Below are 24695 nucleotides of genomic sequence, written 5' to 3'. Positions count from 1 at the left end.
ATGCTGAGTGCAAGCATGTGTTTTTTGAGTCTGAAAAGAGCAGGCAATTAGGACCTTAGGGTTATGTTTTTAATCTCCTCCTTTACCCACTGATACATTACACAGTAGCTTTTTAAGCTACGCTCCTTAGTAAAACTATAAACACATCACTTTCCTAAACAATTCTATGGGACACCTGTGCCTAACGCACCTCGGAGTGATTCCCTCTGACTCTGTTGGCATCGGGGGACGTTTGACATGTGCTGCCCTCTCTGCTCTTAGTTTCAAGGGCCATGTGAGCACTTGAAGAACGTCTGCTCAGGCTTCTTACAGTCAGTCAAGTGATGTGTTAAAATGCTGGCACAGTCTTTTCTGTCAGTCACCAGCGTATATGTGAGACTGCTCAGGAAATGAAGCGAAAACAGCAGTAAATGCCAGAACTGGGGGGAACAAGAGCAGGTGCCCCACAGTGCGAATGAAATCTGTTGCATCAATTATAATTGAATTCACCAGTGCTCTGCCTTCTGCCTGTCACAGGTGCCAAATTGCCTTTTGTCTCATGATAGGTGTTAAACTGCTGAGGCAGATTTTTAAAGATGCACTTGTAGCTTCATTATGAATGCAAAAATCAGCTTTGGGAGATGAGAAATACTTCAATTACAGGTCTGAGGTTGACAATCAGAAAACTCTCTAAGTGTCTCAAAAAAGCTATCCAAAGCTTTTCCTTTGCATCAAATAACATCAAATGGAAGCGTGTCCATTAACCTGAAATGCAAATTGTGAATTTCAATCAGCTTTTCAGAATTTGTGATAAAGTTAAACATTCCTGTTTTTGCCTTGTTTTTTAAATGCTGGAACCAAATACCCATTTATACTTCAAAATGTGTTGTGCACTGAATTAAACTGTATAGCAAGTTTGAGAGTCCATTAGCTTGATAACACGAGCTTTATAGCATCGCATACTTCAGGAAATTGATCAATTGAACCTTTACAGAATTATGTTGAAAATAACATCACCAGCAGCAACAACACAAACTAATTGCTATGAGCAAACCCCAATGTCAGCCTATACCTCAAGCAAGTCATTACCAGTGCAGGTGGGGATTCAACGGAGACTAAGAAATTTATGCTGAAAAGCTTCAGAGTCTGCTTACCTGAAGCTGAAGGCGATCCATCAGAAACAGAGGAATGGCAAAGGAAGAAGAAAAAGAGAATACGTGAAAAGTATGATATGACTGTTTCTTTGACCCCTTAAGTTTGAAAAGCACAACACAACACAGCAGACGTCGGTGAACTATTGAAATGGTGAAGCATACCTGGCAGTAGGATATTTACGGCAGTTAAAGAAGAGACATGCTCAGACAGCATTAAAAGAGCACATTTCTCTTTTCTGGGCGCCCTAAACTGCTCTGAGAGCCAGGAAATTGGAAATCAGAATGCAATGGGTTAAAAAAAAACAAGGGAGTACAGATTTAACTCCAGGGAGGACAGAAAATCTGTGCACTTCATGACCGTAACGTCAGATATAAATGCTGACGACACTCTGGCAGTTAGAACAATGAACTGTCTCACACCCGAAGAAGGCTCCACGGCTAAAACACTGTGTTTTCTTTCTTCTCCCTTCAGCATGGAATAAACCTCTTACTTGTTCCTTTGCAGCCTACGCCTGCTGACGCAGCTGCCTGCTTGAACCACAATGAACTGGAGAGCTGCTTAACGCTCTGCCCGTCCTGTCTGACATCAGTGAGCCAGCTCAGCGGAACGGAGAACATGTGATGCCACGGCGGATTCCCGTTAGCGCAGGAGTCGAAGAGCTCTCCCCGGTCCCTGCTTACCTTCCACATGCTGGGCTCTTTGCCATACACGACTGCCATGTTGTTGACCTTGTTCCTCTGAATGTCGGCTTTCTCCGTCTCGTTCAGCTCCTCCGATACGAATCCCATGAAGGAGTTGTCTGGGGTGTGGGCTGTCGGAACGGAGTCAGAAATAATGACAAAGCTGTCAGCTCGCTCAGGTCGGGAGAGAACCTGGTGCCGGAGATGAACAGCAGCAGCAAATAGAAGCAAATGCTCATTTTGATGAGAGATGCTGGTGGGCTTTAACTCCAACATAAGAGAGGAAAACTGAAGACTAGACACCACCAACAACACCACGCTACTCCAACACCACTAAAAAGCTAAGCGTGCAGACTCTTGCCAAATTAAATATTTTTTAACAGCTTAGAAGTTTGGCCTGTCCAGCCAGTCCCAGGGTGCTGGTACTGTATAAAGCTGCCATTTGTGTTCGGCACGGTTGTTCTCCTCTCTCTGAGCCTCCAAGACAGGCCCTCTCTGCAGGCTGAGGGCCTCTCAGTGCGAGTAGCGCCCCGCACGCTCTTGCTTTCCACAAGCTCTGTCTCTCAGGGGCCCTGGTCACGGAGAGGAAAACCCCTGAGTTTCCCTTTCTGCGCTCATCACCATAAGGGCTCTGACAGATCTCATACCTTCGGCAGCTCCGGGATTTGGGGGCTGGAAGGTCAACCCCCCTCTCTTCCAGCTCAAGGCCAGCTCGACATGCTGACGACCATTCAACATTTTTTTTTCCTTGTTTTTTTGTTCTCTCTGTTACTTTAAAAACAATAGACTTACTGCACAAACCAACACATCCCCGGCATGGACAGCAAGGACAGACATACATCTTCAAGGTGTGCCCGTCCTTACTGCTGGGGAAAAACACATTTCTCTGCAATCCTATTGTAGGCCGTGAAAAACATTTTTAAATGCCATAACAGGACCAGTATCAATTATCCTGAATTATCTCTCTGATGCTGCTGTAAGTCCCACAGGGAGAAAACGAGGGAGGGAGTGATCCCTGCAGGGCTGCAGCAGAGATGTGCTCCACGACAGGCCTGGAGACAACCCACTTTCCACTTGCTTCCTGCATAAGACATGTTAGCTGGCGGAAAATTAATTCTTGTTGGGGTGTCATGTGGGGGGGGCTTATGCCAGCAAGGAGAGCTGGTCCAAAGCGTACTCACGGAACATGGTCATGTACTGCTTGGAGTTGAGGTTCCAGTAGCCCCAGTTGGTCCTGTACCCATGGAGGGTGGCGTATTCCTCATGGTTATAGGCCGGCTCCGTGCCAAAAGTGTCTATCACTCGAATGTGGCACCTGAGGCAGAACAAAGAGCACCGGTTTAACAGGCTAGCCAGTCAAGGTATCTCTGATATTAATGAAGATCGATCAGATAATGTGGGGACTTCAAACACTATTCCCACTTTAAAGGCAGGGAAGGAAACCACAAAGTGAATACAAAACTGGAGCAGAAAAGGGCAAATTACATGTTTAATTTTCCATAGGACTCCAAAGGGGAAATATGTACTGTAACTAACAATTAGGATGTGCAAACTTGATTTATTGCCTAAATAAGAGAGAGCTGGTATGAAATCATAACATCCAACTTGAAATGAACAAAACATTCTGATTCTTTGCCTACAGCCCACAAGCAGTGGCCTCTCCTACAGTGCTCTTCAACCACAGCGGTAATGAGACTATTACTAAGACTTAAGCACAAAAATAACCCCAGCAGACAGAAAGGCTGTCAATTTTGAGAAACTGCCAGAATGCCAATTTTTGGTGCATTTAATGTTCCATTGTTCCTGTCTCAAAATCAATGTAACCCCAAAGAAAAAATAAATCATCAAAAAAAATCTGCCAATAACAGTGCCCTCCAACTCCAATGACACAAAACATTTCACTTGACTACTAGAGCCTGCCAACAAACGTGCCTACAATGGGAACAAAAGAGAACAGGTGAAGGACAAGCTGAAAACTCAGTCCATACAGGTTGAATAAGAGGAGGGCCGCAGAGCCAGTCTGCCCCTGTTTCTGGATTTCTGCTTGCCTGTCCCAGGGTGCCAAGGAGGGTGAAGTGGATCGGGAACACTCCCACTCCACGCGGGAAACACGCTATGTGCTTTCAGGTGCAGCGATGTGTACCAGTGCAACAGAGAGATTCAGCAACGTACAGTAACTGGGCCTCGTAATTGTAGGTGGGCATTTCTCTGCAGGTATGGGGCTGGACGAGGGTGGACAGTAGGGAGTAGTAGTGGGCTGGCCATTCCTGTAGCCCCTATGGTAAGGGATTTGCCCTGAGCAGCTTGAAGAAGAGGGGACTGCAGCAACAAATGGCTGAGCCCGGTTACATTAGCTCTGCGAACAGACAAGCTCGGGGTGGAGCCAGTGGTCCCCCCGTGTTTGAGGAAGAGAGCCCCTCTGAGACCATTAACTGCACGTGGCAGCAAGACTGGCTGGCAAAAAGGCAGGCAGCAGGCTCACCGGTGGGGAGGACCTGCGCTTGCTGAGCCCTGTGTGCCTGCAGGCCATCTCCCTCCCCCTGCTCAGAGCAGGGGCAGCTCCTGCATCATTAACTGAGCCTCCCTCATGCCAGGCAGTGCCGCTTTGCCCGGCTCGATGCGTTGACCACTTCCTGCCACTTGGAATGAATGCCGACAGCGAAGAGGCTGCCACGCGCTTCTGCTGCTTAGCCGTCTTGTAAAAGCGCTTATCCAGACCCAAGCAGATCCCAGCAGGTCCCGAGAAAGAAATCACCTGCAACACTTTAGCCTGCCAGACGGGAGTTACCTTCACAATTAGAAGGCAAGTCTCCCATTTCCGCCACACTTTGCCTCCTACTGTACCCCCCCCTCTCCCAACGCTCTCCTCACCTTTCTCAAACTCAGTTAACAGGACCCCACTGGACACATTGATCTTTGGGGAAGGCCCCACCCAGCCTCGCCTCCTCTGGGTAACAAATGAAGCAGGAAGCAAGCAAGCATCCTGCAGGTTTTTCATCTGGCAGACAGATTTGAGTGTTATCCTTGTGGGTGCAGCCCAGGATCTGGGTACAGAATATTACTGTATCCACCTTGATTCCATACTGCTCGTCTTGATTTGCATTCTGGGGGAGTATTGCATGGCCTCTTCGGACTGCTTAGTACAATCAATTTATTTATTATATTTAATACATTCATGTGAATTTATTTAGCAGCATCTGTGTGCTAGGTACAAAAATGATATACAGTAGTATAACCTAATGTTATAATAGATCCTAGTGAGATAAGATACTGTAGAGAGAGTTTAGATACTACAGAGTAAGCAATACAACCAGCCAGACCAGTGGAGATCTCTGGAAAGGCAGGGAGTAGAAATCATAGATACGTCTTTAAAAGAGATGTTCTGCAAACGTGTTCTTCCTGAGAGGACAGAATGTGTCAACAGGACAGGAGTGTGGCAAGACTGTCCATTCAGCAGTCAGGCAACCTTTAGAGAAAATAAGTAAAAAAAAATTAAATGTTATAAATTGTTTAAATTTGCTCTCCAAAATAAAAAAAAATGGCAAAAAATGACTGAATTAGATAAAATAGGTGCATATTAACCCTTTAGCTTTGCGTTTACATTTTTGAAGGGAGTGTGGGACCATGAAAGCGGATCAGTGGCTTATGTTATAGTTTACGGATGTAGAACTGGAGTTTTGGAGATGTTAAGAGGCAGTCTGTGCCTCTGCAGTCACCCATCCTGAGTTCTGTTGTGGCTGTGAGTTATCTTGACTGCATCACATCAGGCTCCATAACTCAGCTCTGTGCTTGTTTATTCAGTAAAGACTCCCGTCGTCATGATGGCAAACATAATTCCCACAGAATTAGATCATCTTAACTTTAGTGTAAGGCCTCTGCATCACGTAATTAATCAAAAGTTGCTCCCCCCTTAAAAGAATTGTGAAATATAATAGCTACTGTACTTGTGTTCCCTTTCATCAGGTGGAAAAGTTGTAGCTTCTAAAACCCTCTGTTTTTTCAGGAAACACAATGTGAAACTAGATCAGCCATACAAAATTGAAAGCAATAATATAATGGTATTTAATGTCATTATTTAATCCCCCCACAGGGGAACTAGACTGTAAGTCAATGTGAGATAAATATCTTGTCATACTTTGCTGCATTTACGGTTGACAGATTGAATCAGTGGAGGATGTAGCTAGATCAAGCACGAGATCTCTCCTGCACAAGAGCTTGCAAGAAAGGAGCTCTTATCTAACCTGACACAGTACGGAAGACTGAAAAGCATCCTGGAGTAAGCAAGAGGAATGGACATAAAAAATGTGTTGCTTTAGGTATTCCTATATTGGTATTTTATGATTTTCTGTAAATAGATACACCATCTCGGGGTAAGTAAAACAGCTCTTAAATGCACAGCACTTGAAGTCACCAGTGGCGTATCTTATTAAGATCAGAGCAAGCCAGGACAAGTTGAAATTGCTATTCAATTGGAGTCCTGTTTTCCTTGTAGGATCCCTATAGGCGATGCTCACGTTCTCAGAGGACCAGTGCTCCTCAAAAGCCCTTCAGTTAAACAGACACATAAGGCATCAAACGTGCAGGGGGCAAGAATTAGATTGTGCAGTATTCTTGGCAATAGCCAGGAGTCTCTTGATGCCAGAGCAGTCGCTTTGCTGGTTACAGGAGAGAGATTCGGAAAGCCTGCGAGTAAGGAGATAACAGGCGACAGCCTTGTGCTTTCTTCCCCTCTCTCTCTTTGTGTCTGCGCTGTAAATTCAGCACGCACAAATCAATAAGTCGGGGCCTGTTATCAGCTTGTTTTGATTTAGAACCGCCTTCTATCGCTTTTCAGCATCTTTAAATGGCCCTGCGTGCTCTATGTGGAAATTAAAGTACAGGATATAAACCAATATAGCACTACTAATGAACCCTGCTGGAAGCACACATAAATACAAGTAATTGAACAACTTTGAAAGTTCAACGTACACACACTTTTTATCACCAGGGCCAGCTTGAGGATGCGCTGGGCTCTCAGAGCTCTATGTGGATAATGCAGTTTTGTAGCCCATCCTTTTAATGCAGTACGTTAATGAGCCAGAGAGGGTTTGCATAGTCTCTGTGTGAGGCATAGCTGTTTAGAGAGACAGTCAAAGAGCTGCCCTTTCAAAATTAAATTATTGTGCCCTTAACGGCCAAACCAATCAATGCAGTGGTAGGAAATCTAACACAAGGAAGGATCTTGGTATGCAGTAATCATTGGAGACAGAGAAGGCCACTAGCAGTTTATCATATACTGTAGGAGAAGAGGCATGAAAACGAAAAAAGCAAAATACAACAGGTGCATGAACTGACTGTGGCAGAACACAGCTCAGCAGAGCACAACTGTGGGAGAGGAAGAGGGGGAATTACAGTACTGTATGTGTTTGCATTAATAAGAGTGCAGGCTGTGGAGTTTGAAAAGGGCAGAGCTCTCCAGCCCCAGTCTTGGAGAGTCCCTGACCTGTGTTTTAGAGGTCACCCTCAGATCACCAGTCTCAAAGATTTGGAGCAAATTTCATTCCAATGAATTAAGAAGGTGATTTGTTAAATGGACTAATTGAGAGGTCATGTACAGTAGTAACGAAATCGGAGAAGTCTTGAGTCCGAGAGGATCAGAACTTTAGAAGATTGGAGACCCTGAATCCACAAACTGCTCCTTCTATTCGAGTTTGTTGGGAAGCATTTAATATCAAGCTTCTTCTTAATCTGGGAGAGAGACTCCAGCATGTGAAATCAGGCTATGTTTAGGGTTCCAGCATCTACTGAATACCTGTAGTTAATATCTAATACGTACATTTTAGATAATAAAAGTCAACTAAGATTTTGCTTTAGTAGTTCAGGTGGGTAGCTCCTTCAGGCTCCACGGCCGAAACGTTGTTTTCTTTCTTCTCTTTTCAGCAGGGAATAAACCTATTACTTGTTCCTAAGATTTTGCTTGTCTAATATCTAAACTGATTGCATTGTAATACAAAGCAGAAATGCCTCACGAATAGTTTTCATGACCTGGCACTGAGTAGTGTGGCTCTACCCTGTGAAGACATACCTTTAGACATTTGCAAGGAATGGCCCAAGGAGAGCAGGTTATTCACCCTGCATTGTTACAGCTTAAACAAGACTGTAGTCTGCTTTATGTGACCAGTCTTTACAATACTTTACTCTAATTTCACAACGTTGTATCACAGTGCATTTCTTGAGAGCATTATAGTGCATTTAAGTGCACAACATTTGCTCGTTTACACGTTTTACATCTCTTTTGTATTTTGTGGAATATTTATTTGTCAAATGAGTTACTTAAAGTTTTCTTTGTATGCTCAGAGGGAGAGTGAAGTGCTAATGAATAGCATGTCTTGCAAGGAGCGCATTATATTTCAGCTCTACATCACATCGCATAATTCTCTGAGCTTTCAATGGCTCTGAAGCACATAAACTGACCATAAAATTTTGCTTGCGCACAAAATATAACAGATGAGTCCCGCTTGCTTGGCGTGGAACATAATTAGGCCTTAAAAATACATGCCATCAGTAATTTAAGGGTCATGTTTACCAGCGTTAGTATTAAGCAAAACCGGCCTGCTCTTGTGCCGTGCGGCAATATAATCATTAATTTTTTCTCGTCGGTGCCGTTCGGATGTTGGAATCACAATAGCAGTCTGCTGACAGGCGCGCTGCAGGTCAGGCAGAGAATGAAAGAAACAAAAGTCTGACTCGGGAGATGCAATTTGAAAACAACCCTCTCACAAAGAGCAGTGCGACTCCTCAAGATGGATTTTAAATCAAACGACACCGGATTTAGCTGTTCACTTCCCTGTCTAATAAAGCTCAACATTTTCTCTTCTCACAAAAAGACCAAAATGAAGATCATCTGGTTGAAATAAATGTCTCTGTGGATTGGGCACAGTGTTGAAGTCTTGTTATGACTTTAATTTTTGTAATTCCAGGAATACTTTGGGAAGGAAAGTAATATTCAGAATAAGCATAAACCCTGCCCTAAACTGAATTTGCCACATAACCAGTATTACTATTCCCACCTATTTGTATTTTGCTTCTACTTTCCGTATTTCACATTTACTATACAGTATACTGTTTGGTATATCCCCATTAATTCACATATCAGACAAATGTATACTGTACTAACGCTTTGATCAAATATTCAGTCTTCCTGATCAGTGTAAATTACAGCAAAGGCTGGTATTGCCTCTGAATCAGGGAGAGAGTCTGTGCTCAATAGGCAAAGTATTAATTAACAAGACAGTTAGCAAATGTAATTATGAGTATCTGAAAAGAAGATTTCTACACATGAACTAAATGAAAAAGAATAATTACTTCCTTAATACATTTAAAGAAGTTCATGTAAGATACAGGACAGCGGGCTTGTCTCAAGCATAAATGCTCTGTCTCAGAGCACACAGATCATACCCTCATTTGGTCACTGAAAGCAGTCTGCTACTCAGAGCTTCGCCTTTGACTTAGAGCTGCTCCTTGGAGGTCTCGTCAGTAACCCAACCACAGTTTTCATATGGGGCCAGAAATGTTTTACTGCTCAAATTAGATGAGGACATGGAACTGCAGTGAAACAGGAGGCAGAGTGGCCTGGCAGAAGGTCAGCAATGTTCTCATAAACACTACGGGCAATAAACAGGTCTTTAATTCATGACATGTCACTCCCCTAACATTACACCTTAAATCACACTGCAGCACTGATATACCTAGAAAAATGACTAACCACTTTCTTCCTGGGCTCTAAAGCAGATAATCATTTAAGAAGACCCATAAAGTGTGTTGTGCAGTGGCCTTTGAGGACTGGAGTGGAGGAATGATAGTCACAGATGACCAGAGCTCATCAGAGTGAACATCTACTGACTTGTGCTTCTTCAGCGAGAGGCCCATGTGCTGCTTCATCTGCTGCATGCCATGGTAGTCGGTGTAGATGAGGTCAAAGGGCAAAGGTCCCGTGAGGGGGCAGCTTCCTCTACCAGGTGGTACTCCAAGAAATCTGCAGGAAAGAAAAAGCAGCCATATGTCCAATTAATTTACAGATAATTAACGCTCAATCTATTTTTGGCAGCAGTAGAATCATAATTTAAAATGAAAATTGGTTTGCTTCAAACTGTCAGACAGTAATTAATTCATAATTGCACTTGTTGAAGCAATCTCAATTAAAAAAAAAGTTCTGTAAAATGTAAATAGCCCTTCATCCCACCACACGCATCACTCCAGGTGGAAGTGAAAGCATAGCTGAATCCGAAGTGCTGGGGCCTTACATTCCCCAATTTAATTTGATTTCCAATGCACTGTTCACATCTTTGTTTGCAGAACAGGCATAAATTGAAACAGCTGATGCAAACTGTGAATAGATGCTGCTATCTCTCACCGTGAATCTTCACTTCATTATTGTAAAACAACTACAATACCTTATTCAGTTATGCAGGCACTGCAAAATCAACACAAGAAGAGAAGCTTCCCGATTCCTTTTTAATTAAAAAGACCATATTAATAACAAAAAGTGAAATTAAAACTTCCCCGTGAAAGTCCCGCTCTTTCATTTGAGCTGCGCTCAGTGAGACAGGGAGATAAGAGCCATTCCTGAATGAGTTAGGGAAGTTCTGGAGATCACTTTTCTTTGCACGTTATTGTAATTTATAATATTACAATTGAGGAAGAGATGAAAGGTTTTGTCGGCTCTGTAACAGGTATTCAAAAGGATGTCAGGTGACGTGTGCCTTTAAAAAACAAAATCTGGATTTTAGAGGCTTACCGTTAAATATGTCTTTAACACATTAAAGTTAAATGAATCTAAGGAAAGTTAAACTTCCCCTAGATTCATGTATCTCTTTTCTGAAGATATTAGGCTGTTGACGATCTAAAGAGACTGAGAAAGTCCTCCCTCCAGGACTAGAGAGGAAGAGTCCTGAGTCCATTAAGCATCATCAAGGCAGAAAGACAGTCCCCAGCCAGGTTTCACTAGTGCCCCCCCTGACTTGTCTCATCATTCACTTTCCTAATGGTTCCGCTAGTATACAGAAATGGCACGACGTTAATCTATAATGACTGCTGGACAGTTTTGCAGGCTGCAAAGATGCCGTCACAGACAACAATTTGATCTCTTTTCAGAATCAGGGACAAAGCAATATTTTGTGTTCTAATGCACTAATGGGTTTAATATCCATAAACAGATGATCACAGATTTTTTTGCTATAGTATCTTCACTGATATTTTCTGAACCCAAATTCTGTCTCGCAGACACTGTTCCATTTCCCAGTTATGCCCAAAGAGATCTGCAAGCTTTGCTTCTCAGCTATATTTAATTTGGCTTGAGGACCTGCGCTAGAAAACATGAAATCGAATGACAAAGAGCTCCTTGTTGCAGCACCAGCATGCATAAGGCATATAATCATGAAAGCAATTCTTTGGCATCCGTTCCTGCTTCTCCACCGTCAGCGTGTCCAATATTTCATTAAGAGCCACGTCAAATATTACGTTTTCATGCAGAAAGCTGAGCTAGCACTTACTGCAGTTCCAGAGTGTGCCTGAGAAATACAGTGGTTGAGGTGCATCGATTTTCTTGTAATCTTTAAGGAAATGAAAGGATTTTCTTTCTGGTTTTGCCTTCTTTGATGAAGTTGGGCTTAACAGCTCGCTTTTCTTTTTATTTGTGAGACAGACAAGTACTGGGCCCCTGAGATTTTCATCCATTTTCACATGAGACGGCTAAGATGCTCGGCTCTCTTCTTGTACTGATTTAACACTCAGCGTTTCCTTTTCTCTACAGGGTCCAACTGAACTTCTGGTCTGAACGCCCTTGGCGTGCCAAGGCACTCTCTAACATCTTGCTCATGCAATAATAACAGGATGCCTTCATAGCGTGGCTTTAAAATCACTTCATCAAAATTACATTGCTTTTGCATGATTTGATTCTCTGTTGTCTACAAGATGAAGTTAATGTGCCCTGCATTCAGTTTACACAGATCAACTACACCATACCAGAGACAGAAAGGAAAAAGAAATTAAAACCGTACAGAGGAAAATGTAGTCATTACAGTTACACTTCCTTTTAACAGGGTTGATTTGTTCTTTAGTGAATTTTTATTTTTAAAATTGTACCCATACGTACACCAACGATGAAATACACCAACAGTAACAACAATACTTCGACTACGGAACAAGTAAGAGGTTTATTCCCTGCTGAAAAGAGAAGAAAGGAGACACTGGAAGAAGGCTCCACGGCCGAAACGTTGTGTTTTCTTTCTTCTCTTTTCAGCAGGGAATAAACCTACTGTATTACTTGTTCCTTTGCAGCCTACGCGTGCTGACGCAGCTCCCCACCTGAACTACTTCTACTACTACCACAAAGAATGTCAACGCAATTATCATTTTTTAGTCCTTGTTAAGAAACTCAAAGAGGTGGTAAAACAAAACCCCGCCACCACACACGATGTTAGTCCATTTTTAAAAGTAACTACTACCCCTACCTGAGCACTCTAGAAAAGCAACGGTTCCCGACATGTTTTAAAGATGTGAATGGCAGAGTCAGCACAACAGAGAGCAGACAAACGCTGACACTGGAATCCTAGCAGGTGCTGTTCAACTCGAGTCCTGAAGTAAGACTAGATATTGCTGTGTTGCCCCTCGTTTGCTCATGTTACATCACTCCATCATCGATGAGGCAGCTCCTTCGTGGTTAAACGCTGGTAAAAATGTTCAGTTGAGCTGCAGGCTGAGCCCTAAGGTCCAGGCATCTGCTGAAAGTAGGACTGCTTAAGCAGCAGGATGCAACTGGCCGAGTACTGCTGGCTTAATCAACACCAGGAATGCCTGCTATACGGCGGAGATGTCTGGAGCATGCCAGCCACCTGTGGGCTCCTCACTGCATCTCTTGGTCAACTGCTGGCTGTGCCGTGGGCAGAGGGGGACGGACTCCTGGTGTGGAGAAGCAGCACGTGCTCTAACTCCACACATTCTGGAGGAGGGCGTGCAGGGACTCGCTCGCCCCCACACTGCTGCCAGGGTTGACATCTGGGAGGCCATCGAATGAACAAAGGAGTAGCGAGGTCAAGGAAACAAAACTGATCAAGTGCCATGACTGGCTGCCCCATTTGCAACACCTACCTCACCCAGAGCTTCAGGAGGAGCAATGGTGGACTGCGTACAACCCTGAAACAGGCAACATTCTCCTGCACTCTGCACCACGCAGATAAAGCAGAGCAATGAGTCAGTGGCCATCTTCAGCACATTTATCTATCAGCTCTGCCAGAACAGAGAATATGGTTTTTCCGTTTGCTACCTACATGCGTCAGATCAGGAAGAAGCCAGAGGAACTTCAGGCAAAAGATGAGACCTTCTGATTTTCTCAACTTGGTGCGCAGACTGACAATTTCACCCCAAACGACTGGTAGGCAAAATTACCATTTCAAACCTGTTCTGAGTGTTCACAAGCACACCTGCCAGCTTCTCTGATTTAACAAGCAAGCTTGCGATCACAGGGCCAGACTCCCCGCTGTCGGCAGCTATCGAAATCTCTCTGTACTGTAAGATAATGGAATGAAAGAGAGATGGAGCCCGGGCAATTTCACTTTTCTTTTTGCTTTGAAAGAAAGCAAGAACAAAAAAACCATCAGAAAAACCTATTACCGTTGAGAAAGTCTCAGGGTTTATCGGTAAAAAAAGATCAAAATCATTACAAGAGAGCAACTTGCATTTTTCAGAAAATAAAAAAGCAAACAAACAGCTTTAACCTATTGCACTTGAGCCTCTCAGAAAGAAAGCTGATCCTTTCTTTGAATACGCAATAAACACCTGCCAATTCCAGCTTCTACAAACAAAGATCAGAATTCCCCTAGAAATCGATGCAGAATTTAAAATTCAGATTCGATGAATTGCCTTGCAGCTCTTGGAATCTGGGTCTGATTTTAGCCTAAAACACCTTCTGAACGGAATCTGCGTGTTTTGTAAGGGATTTAGTTATTCCGTGGAGACCCAGGGGACCACTTGGGTCTAACTAAGAACCCTGGTACCATAACCTTTCCTTAGTGTGAGCTTTTCACATGAGTGGGATGAGAGGTGTGACATTCTGAACATTTACCTTGGTAAATTTACAGGGTATTTTGGTACCAAACGTTACAGTTTCCCATGGTTTTATCATGATCTCACTGTGACCTACTCAGATATAACCATCCTGCTGTAAACTTTTAGAAGGGATGGAGATAAAGATAACTCAATCAACTGTGACAAAGTCACGATCCTGCTGACATAACATTTTTTGACTCTTTAATACTCTTGCTGTTATTTTTCATTACCGAATTTACTAGCCCTAAGACACCGACGAATAGAGTCTCCCGCTGACATCTACTGTCTTGGAAAGCTTGCTGTCGTCATCAAAGTGATTTTTGTCCATGTGTTTGTTGGTGAGCAGCAGGAATCGCATTTTTACACCACTGAAGTTAAACTGAAGCCTTGAGGCCCCCTTGCGTCCCTGCCCTGTGTCCTCCTGGTTCCAGCTAAGTGGAGGACGTCAACATCCTAACACAACGAACTCTACAGTGCTCATTGAGGTCTTTGATTATTCTGCTGGCTTGTTTAGGAGTTTGATTAAGTACTGTAGTTGCTGCACTCAGTCCTGAGTTTCTGAAATAGCCATCTTCAAGGGGATCCTTTCCAACAACATCAGCACACAGAACCTGAACACCTCTACCCATTCATTTTCTGTCCACGCCTGTCCACACACACAAACATGCACTCACTCACACCAGAGCCAGTTTTCCCAGAACCCATGCAAACATGGGGAGCACATCCAAACTCCCCGCAGATAACACCCCAGGTCCAGCATTGAACCCAGGACCCCGTTGCTCTGAGGCAGTGATGCTAACCACTGTGCCACTTGAAGACAGACTTGAATACAAAACTCCAAGGCCGGATTTTGGTGTTCGTAGGCCCTAGGCACTTTCACTCCGAAACGTGCAAAAAGAGGGGTCAACACCAATTGAATTACATTGATTGACATGATGCACTTTAAACGACTCTAATGATAAACCACGAGGTTGATGGAGCGAGTCGAGCAATCATCACTTCAATACTAGCTTCTAGAACAGCCGCTAGATAACATATAGTTATTGATTTGGAGCACCTAGAGCCGATAGCAAACATGTGTCACGGATGTCGGAAGGGACGAACCGTGGAGGGGAGGAGAGCGTGAAAGACCCTATGCGTAGCGGCGAGACGGGGGTTAGCCCGGGCTCAGCTGTTCAGGAAATGCCGTATAGAAACCTATGCCCTCAGGTAGTGGACGTGGGGCGACCTGGTGCTAGGCGGGTCTCAGGACATCCAAACGTCAATGCTGAGCCAAGCAGAATAAGTGATCCGGAAATATATAGCCCCAGGGAGAGAGAGAGACACCGGAAGGAGAGCAAAAGGACAGGAAACTAGGGACAGGACAGAGTAGGAGCGCCCTCTGGCTGCAGAGGGCATGACACATGTTGTTTCAGCTCGTTTTTCGTTCGTCACTAGTGTTTCCCTCCTTCGAAGGCCCTGAAAATGTCGAAGACCCTAGGCACTGTGCCTACAGTGCCTCATGGGAAATCCGGCACTGCAAAACTCTCCAATTTTTTTTGCCTTTATTTCTGGCTAAACTGCCTCTATAATAAGCTCCCCCCACCCTGCCTACAGAGGTGCAGTTCATTGCATTTCAGGGCAGGGCAGTTCTGAAACTGGCACCCACTGACACTTCTCATCAATCCCATCCATCCCTTTGAGGAGCCGAAACCAAATGTGAAAATCAGGCTCAGACAGAAAGCTGACATTAATTAGCCTGTGATTAAGAACTCAGCTGGAGCACAGACCTGAAGGCACAGCACTCCCCAAGGACCGGGTTCGAGAGCCACTGCCGTACAGCACAGCTCTCATGGGAGTGTCAGTCTGCAAGAGCCTGGGCCTCTACAGGCACTATGTTCCAGGCGCCTGACTGAATCCATCAGAAATGCAAGTTTGGGTTTACAACTGGATTTAATGAGCATGTAGCTGAGCAGCTTTCCCTTGGCTAAGTATTCTACATTAAATAGCATAATCTGCACATCTCTTGAGAAATCCATGTTAAATACATTTAAGCACACATGCGCAAAGAATAATGTGATGCACACCATGAAAAAAGGCTAAGATGAATTAATAGTGAGAATAAAATACATCTGTGTAGCATTTGCTTAACAGTATTAAAAAAAACAACTAAGCAAAAGCTGAGCTTTGAGCAGGATGAGTTTTTAAAGGAATAAATACAGTATGTGCTGTCCAATTCAGACCAGAAAGCTAAAATAAATAAGATAATCACAGACATGAGTCAACCACCTTGTAAAATCAGTTAATCTCTTGTGTTGAAATACTTCCTAGCGCGCACATGAAAGCCGAGTTCATTCCACCTTCCGGCTGTAGATCATTAAATATTTCGAATCAAAATAAAACATGACAACAATTCATAACCACACGAGTCGTTTCATTGAGTGTGAATATTTAAAATGTATATAATGGATAAAAAGAGGATCATTTTTATTTAGCACGGCACAGTATCAATAAAACCGGCATTTGAAAGAATGCTGTTTGTGTTCATGCAATTGTTGTTATTCTGTTTCCTGAGCTGGTAAAAACATTTACTGTACAGTAGAGTATGCCACAGTAAAATGATGGCAGTTACCACTCAAGGATCCATGGAATGTCTTCAGTATTAAACTCACAGGAATCACATAAATATAAACAGACCAATACTTATTTGAGATACAATTTAGGGGCCTTTTTGTGTCACGATGACTATCTTGTAAAAGGCAAAATCAAGCGGAGGTTCAGAAGCTGAATTCATTTGGATTTTTATTAAATGTTCCCTCGTGGTTTCCGTAAAAGCCTTTTGAAAACCAAAATTGCATTAGTTAACAGATAATTGTGCTCCTTACCAGCTCAGAAATTAGAGTACAGAGCCCAGTGTTCAGTGTGTTCTTTAAAGCATCCTTGTGTCCACTGCCATTAAATAGCTTTTAACGAAATTACCTGTCCTCCTAAATTATATTGTACACAATTTGTTGTGATTGCACAAAGTGGAAGGGTTATTACTCTAGCTCTGTCATTGTCCCGGCATTGGAAACGATCCCATTTTAACTGAGAACTGAACCAATGATGAAAAGGTTTGGAGCAATATTGACACTGGCAGCTTAATGCAGGGCTCTCGAAGAATAGGCGCAGACACAGGTGCTGACTGTGAGTAGAACCGAAATTGTAAAGTCTATATTTTCAAGATCTGCAGTATACCGCGCGTATTCTGGAATAGAGCACTCATTTCGCCGTTTATCGTATCTTTGGTACATGCTTTGGCACCCTTAGAAGAGGCTTCCCATAAAAAAGAACAAGCCAGGTTTGCAGGACTCCGATTCAGCTAGAGGCTATTCGACCAGCCCTTTATTGCCATGTTCAGTGCTTCTACAGCCAGAGAGATTTTTTACAATACACGTGTGCCAATGTTCCAGACAGGCTGTAGGTTTTTAAGGTGCTGTACTGTATGACACAAGAAAAGGGCAAAGCAATGCAGGAGAAGAACTGCCGTCAGCAACCCCAACAACTCCAGCAGCTCCAGGCCGTGCAGAGCCGAGCAGTAGGCGCTTACTGGGGGGGTTATGAAGCACCGGCACGACAGAAACACACACCCCTACAAGATCGCCTGCTGCACACGGTCGCCTTCCTCCTCTTGCCATCTTTAGCTCTGCGAGGACCAGCCACCCTGTCGTTATGTGTGTAAAAAAAAAAGAAACACCTTCCCCGCTCAGAGCTAAAAATTAAAAACCGCGTAGCGTCAACAAGAAGCAACAAACGGCGGTCTCGGCTTTGAAATAAACAAGCGGCGCCGTCAAGCCCTGATTTTAGTACGGCTCCCACACGCCTAACGCACCCCACTGGAGCTGAACATCACCAGCTGCGGGGAGCGCACGGCAGCTCAACAGGGCGTGACGCCCGTCTCTCTATCTGTCTGCGCGGCTGCTTGATTGTCATCATCGGCGTTACCGGAGAAAGGGAGATTGACCGCACACGCGTACAAAGCAGGACTCCTTTCGGCGACGCGCAAATTGACACTTTAGCTCAGGACTGTCTAGGTCGGGTGGGTGTTGTCGTCTTCTCTCTGCCGGCGTTTCCGAAGACAAAACCTCCTCCGGGCCCGTCTGAGGTCAAGCCGGCGAGCGGTCGCCGGCCCCGCCTCCCCCCCTCCAGCCGCGGCTGTCAACCTGTCAGCCTGGGACAGGCCGGGGCAAAGGGGCGAGGCTGAGCAGCCGAGCCGACAGGCAGAGCGGACAGGGAGGCTGCGGGCCGTGACTGAGCCCTTGCTCTCGCTGCGCGGAGGCTGGGTGACAGCTCTCCCGATCGGGGGGAGGGGGTGCGGCGTGTTCCCTTGGAGACAGAACAAGCCTCCTCAGCTGCAAGCAGCTCCCCTGAGATCAGCGACTGCAGATGCTTCGTTGCCCCTGTCACATGAGATATTACACTGCTCTCCGAGATACACGGCCAACTAGCAAAGAATAATAAATAAATCTATGCACATAATTTTTTTTTCTTTTTCTGCTTACTGCGGGAAGCTTGACAAAAACTAATTGTGCACAAGTCTTGGTGGGCTCTGCTTTGCCTACTGAATTGATTCTGCTTAAAGGAACAGCCCAGGAAAAGCCCAAAATGTAGAAGCCATCAAGATTCGTTTTTGACACATTGGCATATTGGTATTTAACTCTGGCCTGTACCCAGACGTGGCGATGCTGGTATTGTGATGGAGGGGAGCCGTGTTTGCATTAGAACTCTGGGACACATAATGAAATGGATCCATTTCCCTGAAACCCCACAGGCTCTAAACAAAAGCACACGCATTTCCAGATTCGGTCTAGGAGAAAAAGCAAGCTGTGAAAATGCAGCTCCTCTTTTCCTGATGCTGCATCTGGAAAAAGGAAAAAAAATACATACAGTACTGTATAAAATAGCAGGGTCAACTCTTATTAGAGAGTCTAAGGGATACAGCTCCATAAGGCAAGCTTGGAAAGATAAGCAGCTCTCCTCCTCACGGTCCCTTGGCATGCCCTGTCTGGAGTGATTTTCAGGCAGTGCTGTGTGCGGCACACGAGGAGGCAGGGGGTTTTCACAAACATGCAAACGTGGCACCATTTACACAAGGAGCACCTTAGGGAGCTCAGGCCCCTGCAGCAGACCTGTTGAGAAGCATGGAACACCCAGCTGAGAAACTGGGGTGGCGCAGTTTGGTGGCAGCCTGGGGGTGCCAACACACTCCATTTCCACATCTGACAGCATGGTGTCAGACCAGCATGCTGGCACTGAGATACAATTATTTAGGGACGCAGCAAAATGAGAAAGAGTTTATATAATGCCATATAGTTTGATATCACATTCTCAGCTTGTGGGTTGCTTTCGGACGCAGGCAGCTTTTCCCCATATATGCATATTTAGATACTGTATGTAGCCATAGAGATCTCATTCACTTGTGTTCCCTTTGGACAAATGTTTTCTCAAAGTCAACAGAGAGGAATAAGGACATTTGAGCGATATAATGATGAAGAGAAATTTCTTTTTTAAAAGGACATGTTCTAATAAAGCTCGTATTGACCTTTCTTTAAACCAGAGTAAGTTTCGTTCTCTGTCTCGACTGTGTGCGCTCCCCAGCAGAACTCTGGATTATTCCAGCTGGCTGTTTTTATCATAACATGGACAGCAAAGAAATGTGCAGATGAGCTTGTTAAATGACAGCGCTGTATGTGGATGTCATCTGCACTGGAGCCAGGAGTGCTGTGCCCAAGGCAGAAATGTCTTATCCGCAGGTGAGATTCCACAATGTGTTGGTTTGGGTTGTGATGTCAGACATCCGGGCCAGTGGGCCAATGCCCCGATCTTTCAAAAAATAAAAGCTTTCGAACAGGAATATTATGCATAAGCCCTTTCCCCCTTTATAAGTGCATCCATTAGTCCCATTACAGCATAACTAACTGAACAAAAAACATAAACAATAGTTATTATTGATGGGTCTGTATTTAACATAATTCAATTACAAAGGCAGCTTGCTACATGTGAGAGTGAGAGACTTATTCGTCACCAAAATCAACATTACAATCTCCTACTCAGCTTAATTTCAAGCCTGGCTGCTCTAAAATAGGGCGATTTGTTCATATTGCGATATAGAAATCTGGACTCAAAATGACAGTAAATGTGACCCTATTTTCAACACCAGTATGTTTTTCCTACTGTTTACAGACAAAACGTGAGTCTAATTTTATTTTTCTACAGTGCACAAACAGGTGTTTGCAAAAACAAACCACATTGTAGTAACCCATGTGGCAAATTGCCTAGAGACCAGTGATTAATGCTACCCAGGGCTGGTGGAAACTGAAATTAAAGGGATCATTAATAACATCAGGGACAGAGTTAAATACGTACATCTGAGAGGGCTTTTAAGTGCAAAATAAATTCCACATAAGCACAATCTTGGTAAGACAGCACATCATTGTATATAATCAAGGAACACTCTGTGAATTATCTTCCAGCAGAGCTACAGAGATCAACAGCAAATTTCACTTTATACCTCTGTCTCCAAAGCACTAGGGATGCAGCACTACAGAGAACAGGAACAAGGTAACAGCACTACGGACAATGTGTTTCAGCTTGCAATCCTGTACATTCATGGCATTAGGGAATCATAACAACTGCGATCCACTGACAGGATTGCTTGCTACTGTACCTTCAACGCAGCATCAGTATTTACCACATAGCCTCATGTGTTTTATTTGATATATTATAAATTTCACACTTGACAATAAGATGTGACCTATAGTCACAGAACTGAATTTATGAGGTCTGTAAACACAAACGCACCACGATCTGACGTTAATGTACTTTCAATCTGAATGCAAGAATGAACAAACACCAAGAAAGACAGGGTTTGAAACGTTAACACAGTACAGAAAGCAAAACCAATTTTGCATCAAATTTTGAAGTTATAATAATTCCTTACACTTACATAGCGCTTTCCTGGACACTCCACTCAAAGCACTTTACAGGTAATGTAACTCCCCTCCACCACCACCAATGTGCAGCATCCATCTAGAGGCAGCCAGAGTGCGCCAGTCCGCTCGCCACACACCAGCTCTCAGTGGGGAGGAGAACAGAGTGATGAAGCCAGTTCAGAGATGGGGATTATTAGGAGGCTATGATTGGTAAAGACCAATGGAACATTTGGCCAGGACACCAAGGTAATGCCACTACTCTTTTTGAGAAACACCCTGGGATTTGTAATGACCACAGGGAGTCAGGACCTCAGTTTTACGTCTCATCCGAAGGACGGCGCCTGTTTACAGTACAGTGTCCATGTCACTATACTGGAGTTTTAGGACCCACACAGACCGCAGGGTGAGCGCCCCCTATTGGCCCCACTAACACCTCTTTCAGCAGCAACCTTAGCTTTCCCAGGAGGTCTCCCCTCCAGGAACTGGCCGGGCTCAAACCTGCTGAGCTTCAAGGCTGCCAGTCAGGAGTTGCAGGGGGATATGGCTTCTGGCCATGAAGCACTTGAAGGTGAAGTCAAAACCTTTCTGGAGACCAGCTGTGGAAACTACAGTACCTACTTAAATTCCTCTCGGGAGGTGCAAGACAGCCAATCAAATGGGAAAATAAATCAGGACCCACAGCTTAATAACTCTGAAAGTATTTTAAATGTAATTTGAAAGCCAACTGGGAGCCCATCGGGACCTGCAGAAAATACCAGCGCAGAAACCACGTTGTTTTCTGCTTGCTAATTTACTGTATCTCTGTGTTAAAGGCACCGCATTCAGAAGTCATAATGAAGGCAGAAAAGTCAGAGGCAGAACTGCAGTTACTGCAGCTTCAAGGCATCAGCTCTGGGAGACAGCAAAGTCACAAACAATCCTGAGCAGCAGAGCTTTTAATGTGAGTGTGTGCGAAGCTCTGCAGTGCTGTCAGATGTCAATGTCAGGGACTGGCATGTGCTCTATATTTGAAGTGTCAGTACCTCTCTCCGCTGTGGAGCCTTGTGTGGGAATCCCAGCAGGGGCTCTGTTTTTGTTATGAGGTGAGGGGAAAAGTTGTGGTTACGCTGAGGCAGTAGCTGTCTTCACTGAGAACAAAGGCACATATGACACAATTATAACATTTCTCGCACGCTCTTTCCTTCTCAGACACTAAACTCTTTCCCCGTAGAGATCAAAGTTACGGAACCACACGATCTCTTTGAAAATGCAAACGTACAGTATTTTTGTGCACCTTCTTTGGGGTGACTTAATATTGTGCCCATGCCTCATGTTTAATTTCCTACAGAGCTCTGGTACGCTTCTACAAGAATAGGAAGTGTGTAAACACAAATTTCAGTTCTACAGCAGGTATATACTGTAAGACTACTTCCAATTCCGCATTGGTTTCTTTATGCATTTTGTTTCAGATGGGAGGAGGGTTAAAAAATTGTGCTGCTCTTGATAAATAGTCTGCTGCTGCTGCTGGTCCCATTTCCTGCCTTCAATTCATTCATCGCCTGATTGCACCAGTCCAATTTGAACACAGGCCCACATTCAGCCTTACAGATTTCTCAGACCTGCTCTGAAATTTGTCTTTAGAAAGGGATGCAACTTGAACCAATACCAGCCTGGGACATGAATATGTCGCTCATAAGGACATCAACTGTCTTTGAAGAGTAAAGCATAGTCATCCAAAGTGCAGTATCACAAAATCTCAAGTCAAAACTTAAGTCAAGTGTTTTTCCTATATAAACGAGTCAACTCTTAATGCCAGATCAGCAGAAGGTCAGCCGAGAAGGTTGTTTTACTTTCAGTGAAGCGTTCTGAAGATTGTTTCCAACTCAAATCGATTTACACGCAAGGCAGAGCTACACAAAAAGTCCAATCCCAGATTGCACGTCTGCTGACACAAGGACTCCCATCCTCTAGGCTCCAGAAGGCGGCATTGTGCGATCTGTGCTAGTTTCTTGTTTGGAAATGAAAAGCTTTGTTTGCACTAAAAAAAACTATCCAGGAGATTCAAACCTGAGTCTGAAATTCATTTTCTTGACAACACAAAAGAAACCACACAACAATTGCTTCTGTTCTTTCACATGCAGGCAGAATGTTTTTTTTGTTTTTTGGGGGGGGGGGGGGGGGGTGGGGGAAATAAGCTGTCAGGAAACAGCAATACCAACTTGTTTACAGGAAGGGCTAAAATTTCATTGCTTCAGGAAAACCAATCCCCTCAGCGCTGACGATCATTGCCCTGAAAAAGCAGGGAGCATCAGCCTAACCAAACTTGATCGGGAAACTCAATTTGAGGGAAGGAAAAAAAATCTCAGAAGGATAAGTGCAGCTTTCTCAGCCGTTTCGAAGAGTGCCTGTGCTTCAGGAACTGAACCTTTGCTCATGGGAGATAAAGCATGGGGACATTCCCTGAGTCACTTCAAGGCAGGGGTCTCACGGGCCAGGACTCAGCGGTTTGGTCTTGACCTCTGTGGACTATCAAGAGCTTCCCACTCTGAGGGGTAGGGTCTCACCGAGGCCTTGCCTTTTCTGAGCGAGGCCTGACAGGTCTCTGTGACACAAGAGTGGATTTGTGAGGGCTTTCCTCACCACCACAGAGCAAAGGGACTTCGCAAGCAAGCCATTACTGCCGGCTTCCTGCTCCCCTCGGATCCTGATTTGCTATTCACTAGCTGCAGCTAATTACCCATCTTTCCCGGGCAACATGGAGATCACCTATTTAAAATGACACCTATCGGTGCCGCTTGACTTGAACTCAACCCCGATGTAGCTTCAGGCCATTTCTTCAAGCGAGATGTGATGTACCTGACAAATACTCTGTCAGTTACACTATCTCTCACTCTCAATTAACCTCCCAAGTAGAAGAGAATTTTTTTTAACTCCTGCATGCGGTTTGCAAACTAGGATAACTGTTGGTCTGCAGCACTGGGAAAGCCTGGCCATTTCTGTGATTCAAAAACCTTTTCATCACGCACTCCTGTGTCTCCTGACCCCAGGGCATCTCTAAAAGAGTAATAAACACGCCTGAGCTGAAATTCTGACCTTTGGTTGAAACTCAAGCCAAAGCTACTGAAACTCCTTTTAGGGATGAGACCCACAGTTAATATTATTTCAACAGAATGTAAACAGGCTTCTGGTTTCTGACGTCTCCTTGATACAGTACATTGACTAAGTAACCACTAAACAGCCTATATTAAAAACCAGTGTTATCAAATGACCAGTCCCCTCAGAGAATCCTGCAGGGCCTTCAGATCTATTTTAAAAAATGCAGAACTTATGAGTTTTAAATAGTTGCCTCTGCTGTGCTTCAAAAGAAAAAAGAAATCTTAATAAAGGGTTTTCTCACTATGCCAACTTTAGCTAAATAAAGCATACTGTAAGTCTCCTAAGATTTAGGTCCACTTTTAATGAAGTTCTCTTCTTTTGATGCACCACATAAAAATACATCATGCACAGCATTTACAAACACTTCAATCCCGATTTGAACATGAAGGTGCTATTTATATACATTAAACACGACTGAAATAAAAGCCAGGATTTGGTACCATACTGTATACGCAAGAGACTAAAAGGAATGATCTTCACGTTAAAGGAGGTGCTCATCTGAGCCCAAGAAGAGTTTCCTCCGAGCACAGTTCAATTAAAGAGGTTGAAAGGCCGTTACTGTACTATACGCTGAGTGTGTCAAGACAGAAAATGAGTCTAGGAATAGTTATGCAATACAGTTGTCACTTAATATAAAATCTTTGACTGCAGCACCCTCCCTACTGCAACAAACAATATTAAAAAGAAAAATCAATCTATAATAATTGTCTTC

The 24695-nt window shown here is 44.1% G+C and overlaps 1 protein-coding gene across 1 annotated transcript in view; it reads right to left on the bottom strand.

Annotated features, from left to right (window-relative positions):
* mgat5b (alpha-1,6-mannosylglycoprotein 6-beta-N-acetylglucosaminyltransferase B) overlaps window positions 1–24695 on the bottom strand; it is an 89761-nt gene that overhangs the window by 10443 nt on the left and 54623 nt on the right. The window contains exons 9-12 of the mRNA XM_088600051.1: window positions 9697–9828; window positions 2996–3129; window positions 1815–1945; window positions 1134–1139 (exon numbers count right to left, since the gene is read on the bottom strand). Coding sequence (XP_088456177.1) covers window positions 1134–1139; window positions 1815–1945; window positions 2996–3129; window positions 9697–9828 — 403 coding nt within the window. The remainder of the gene's footprint in view (window positions 1–1133; window positions 1140–1814; window positions 1946–2995; window positions 3130–9696; window positions 9829–24695) is intronic.

This window comes from Lepisosteus platostomus, chromosome 11, assembly GCF_059453375.1.
Source record: "Lepisosteus platostomus isolate fLepPlt1 chromosome 11, fLepPlt1.hap1, whole genome shotgun sequence".
NCBI classification, from domain to species: Eukaryota; Metazoa; Chordata; class Actinopteri; order Semionotiformes; family Lepisosteidae; genus Lepisosteus; species Lepisosteus platostomus.
The sequence above is the reverse complement of the archived record's forward strand: the minus strand, read 5'-3'. Positions and strand labels throughout refer to the sequence as shown.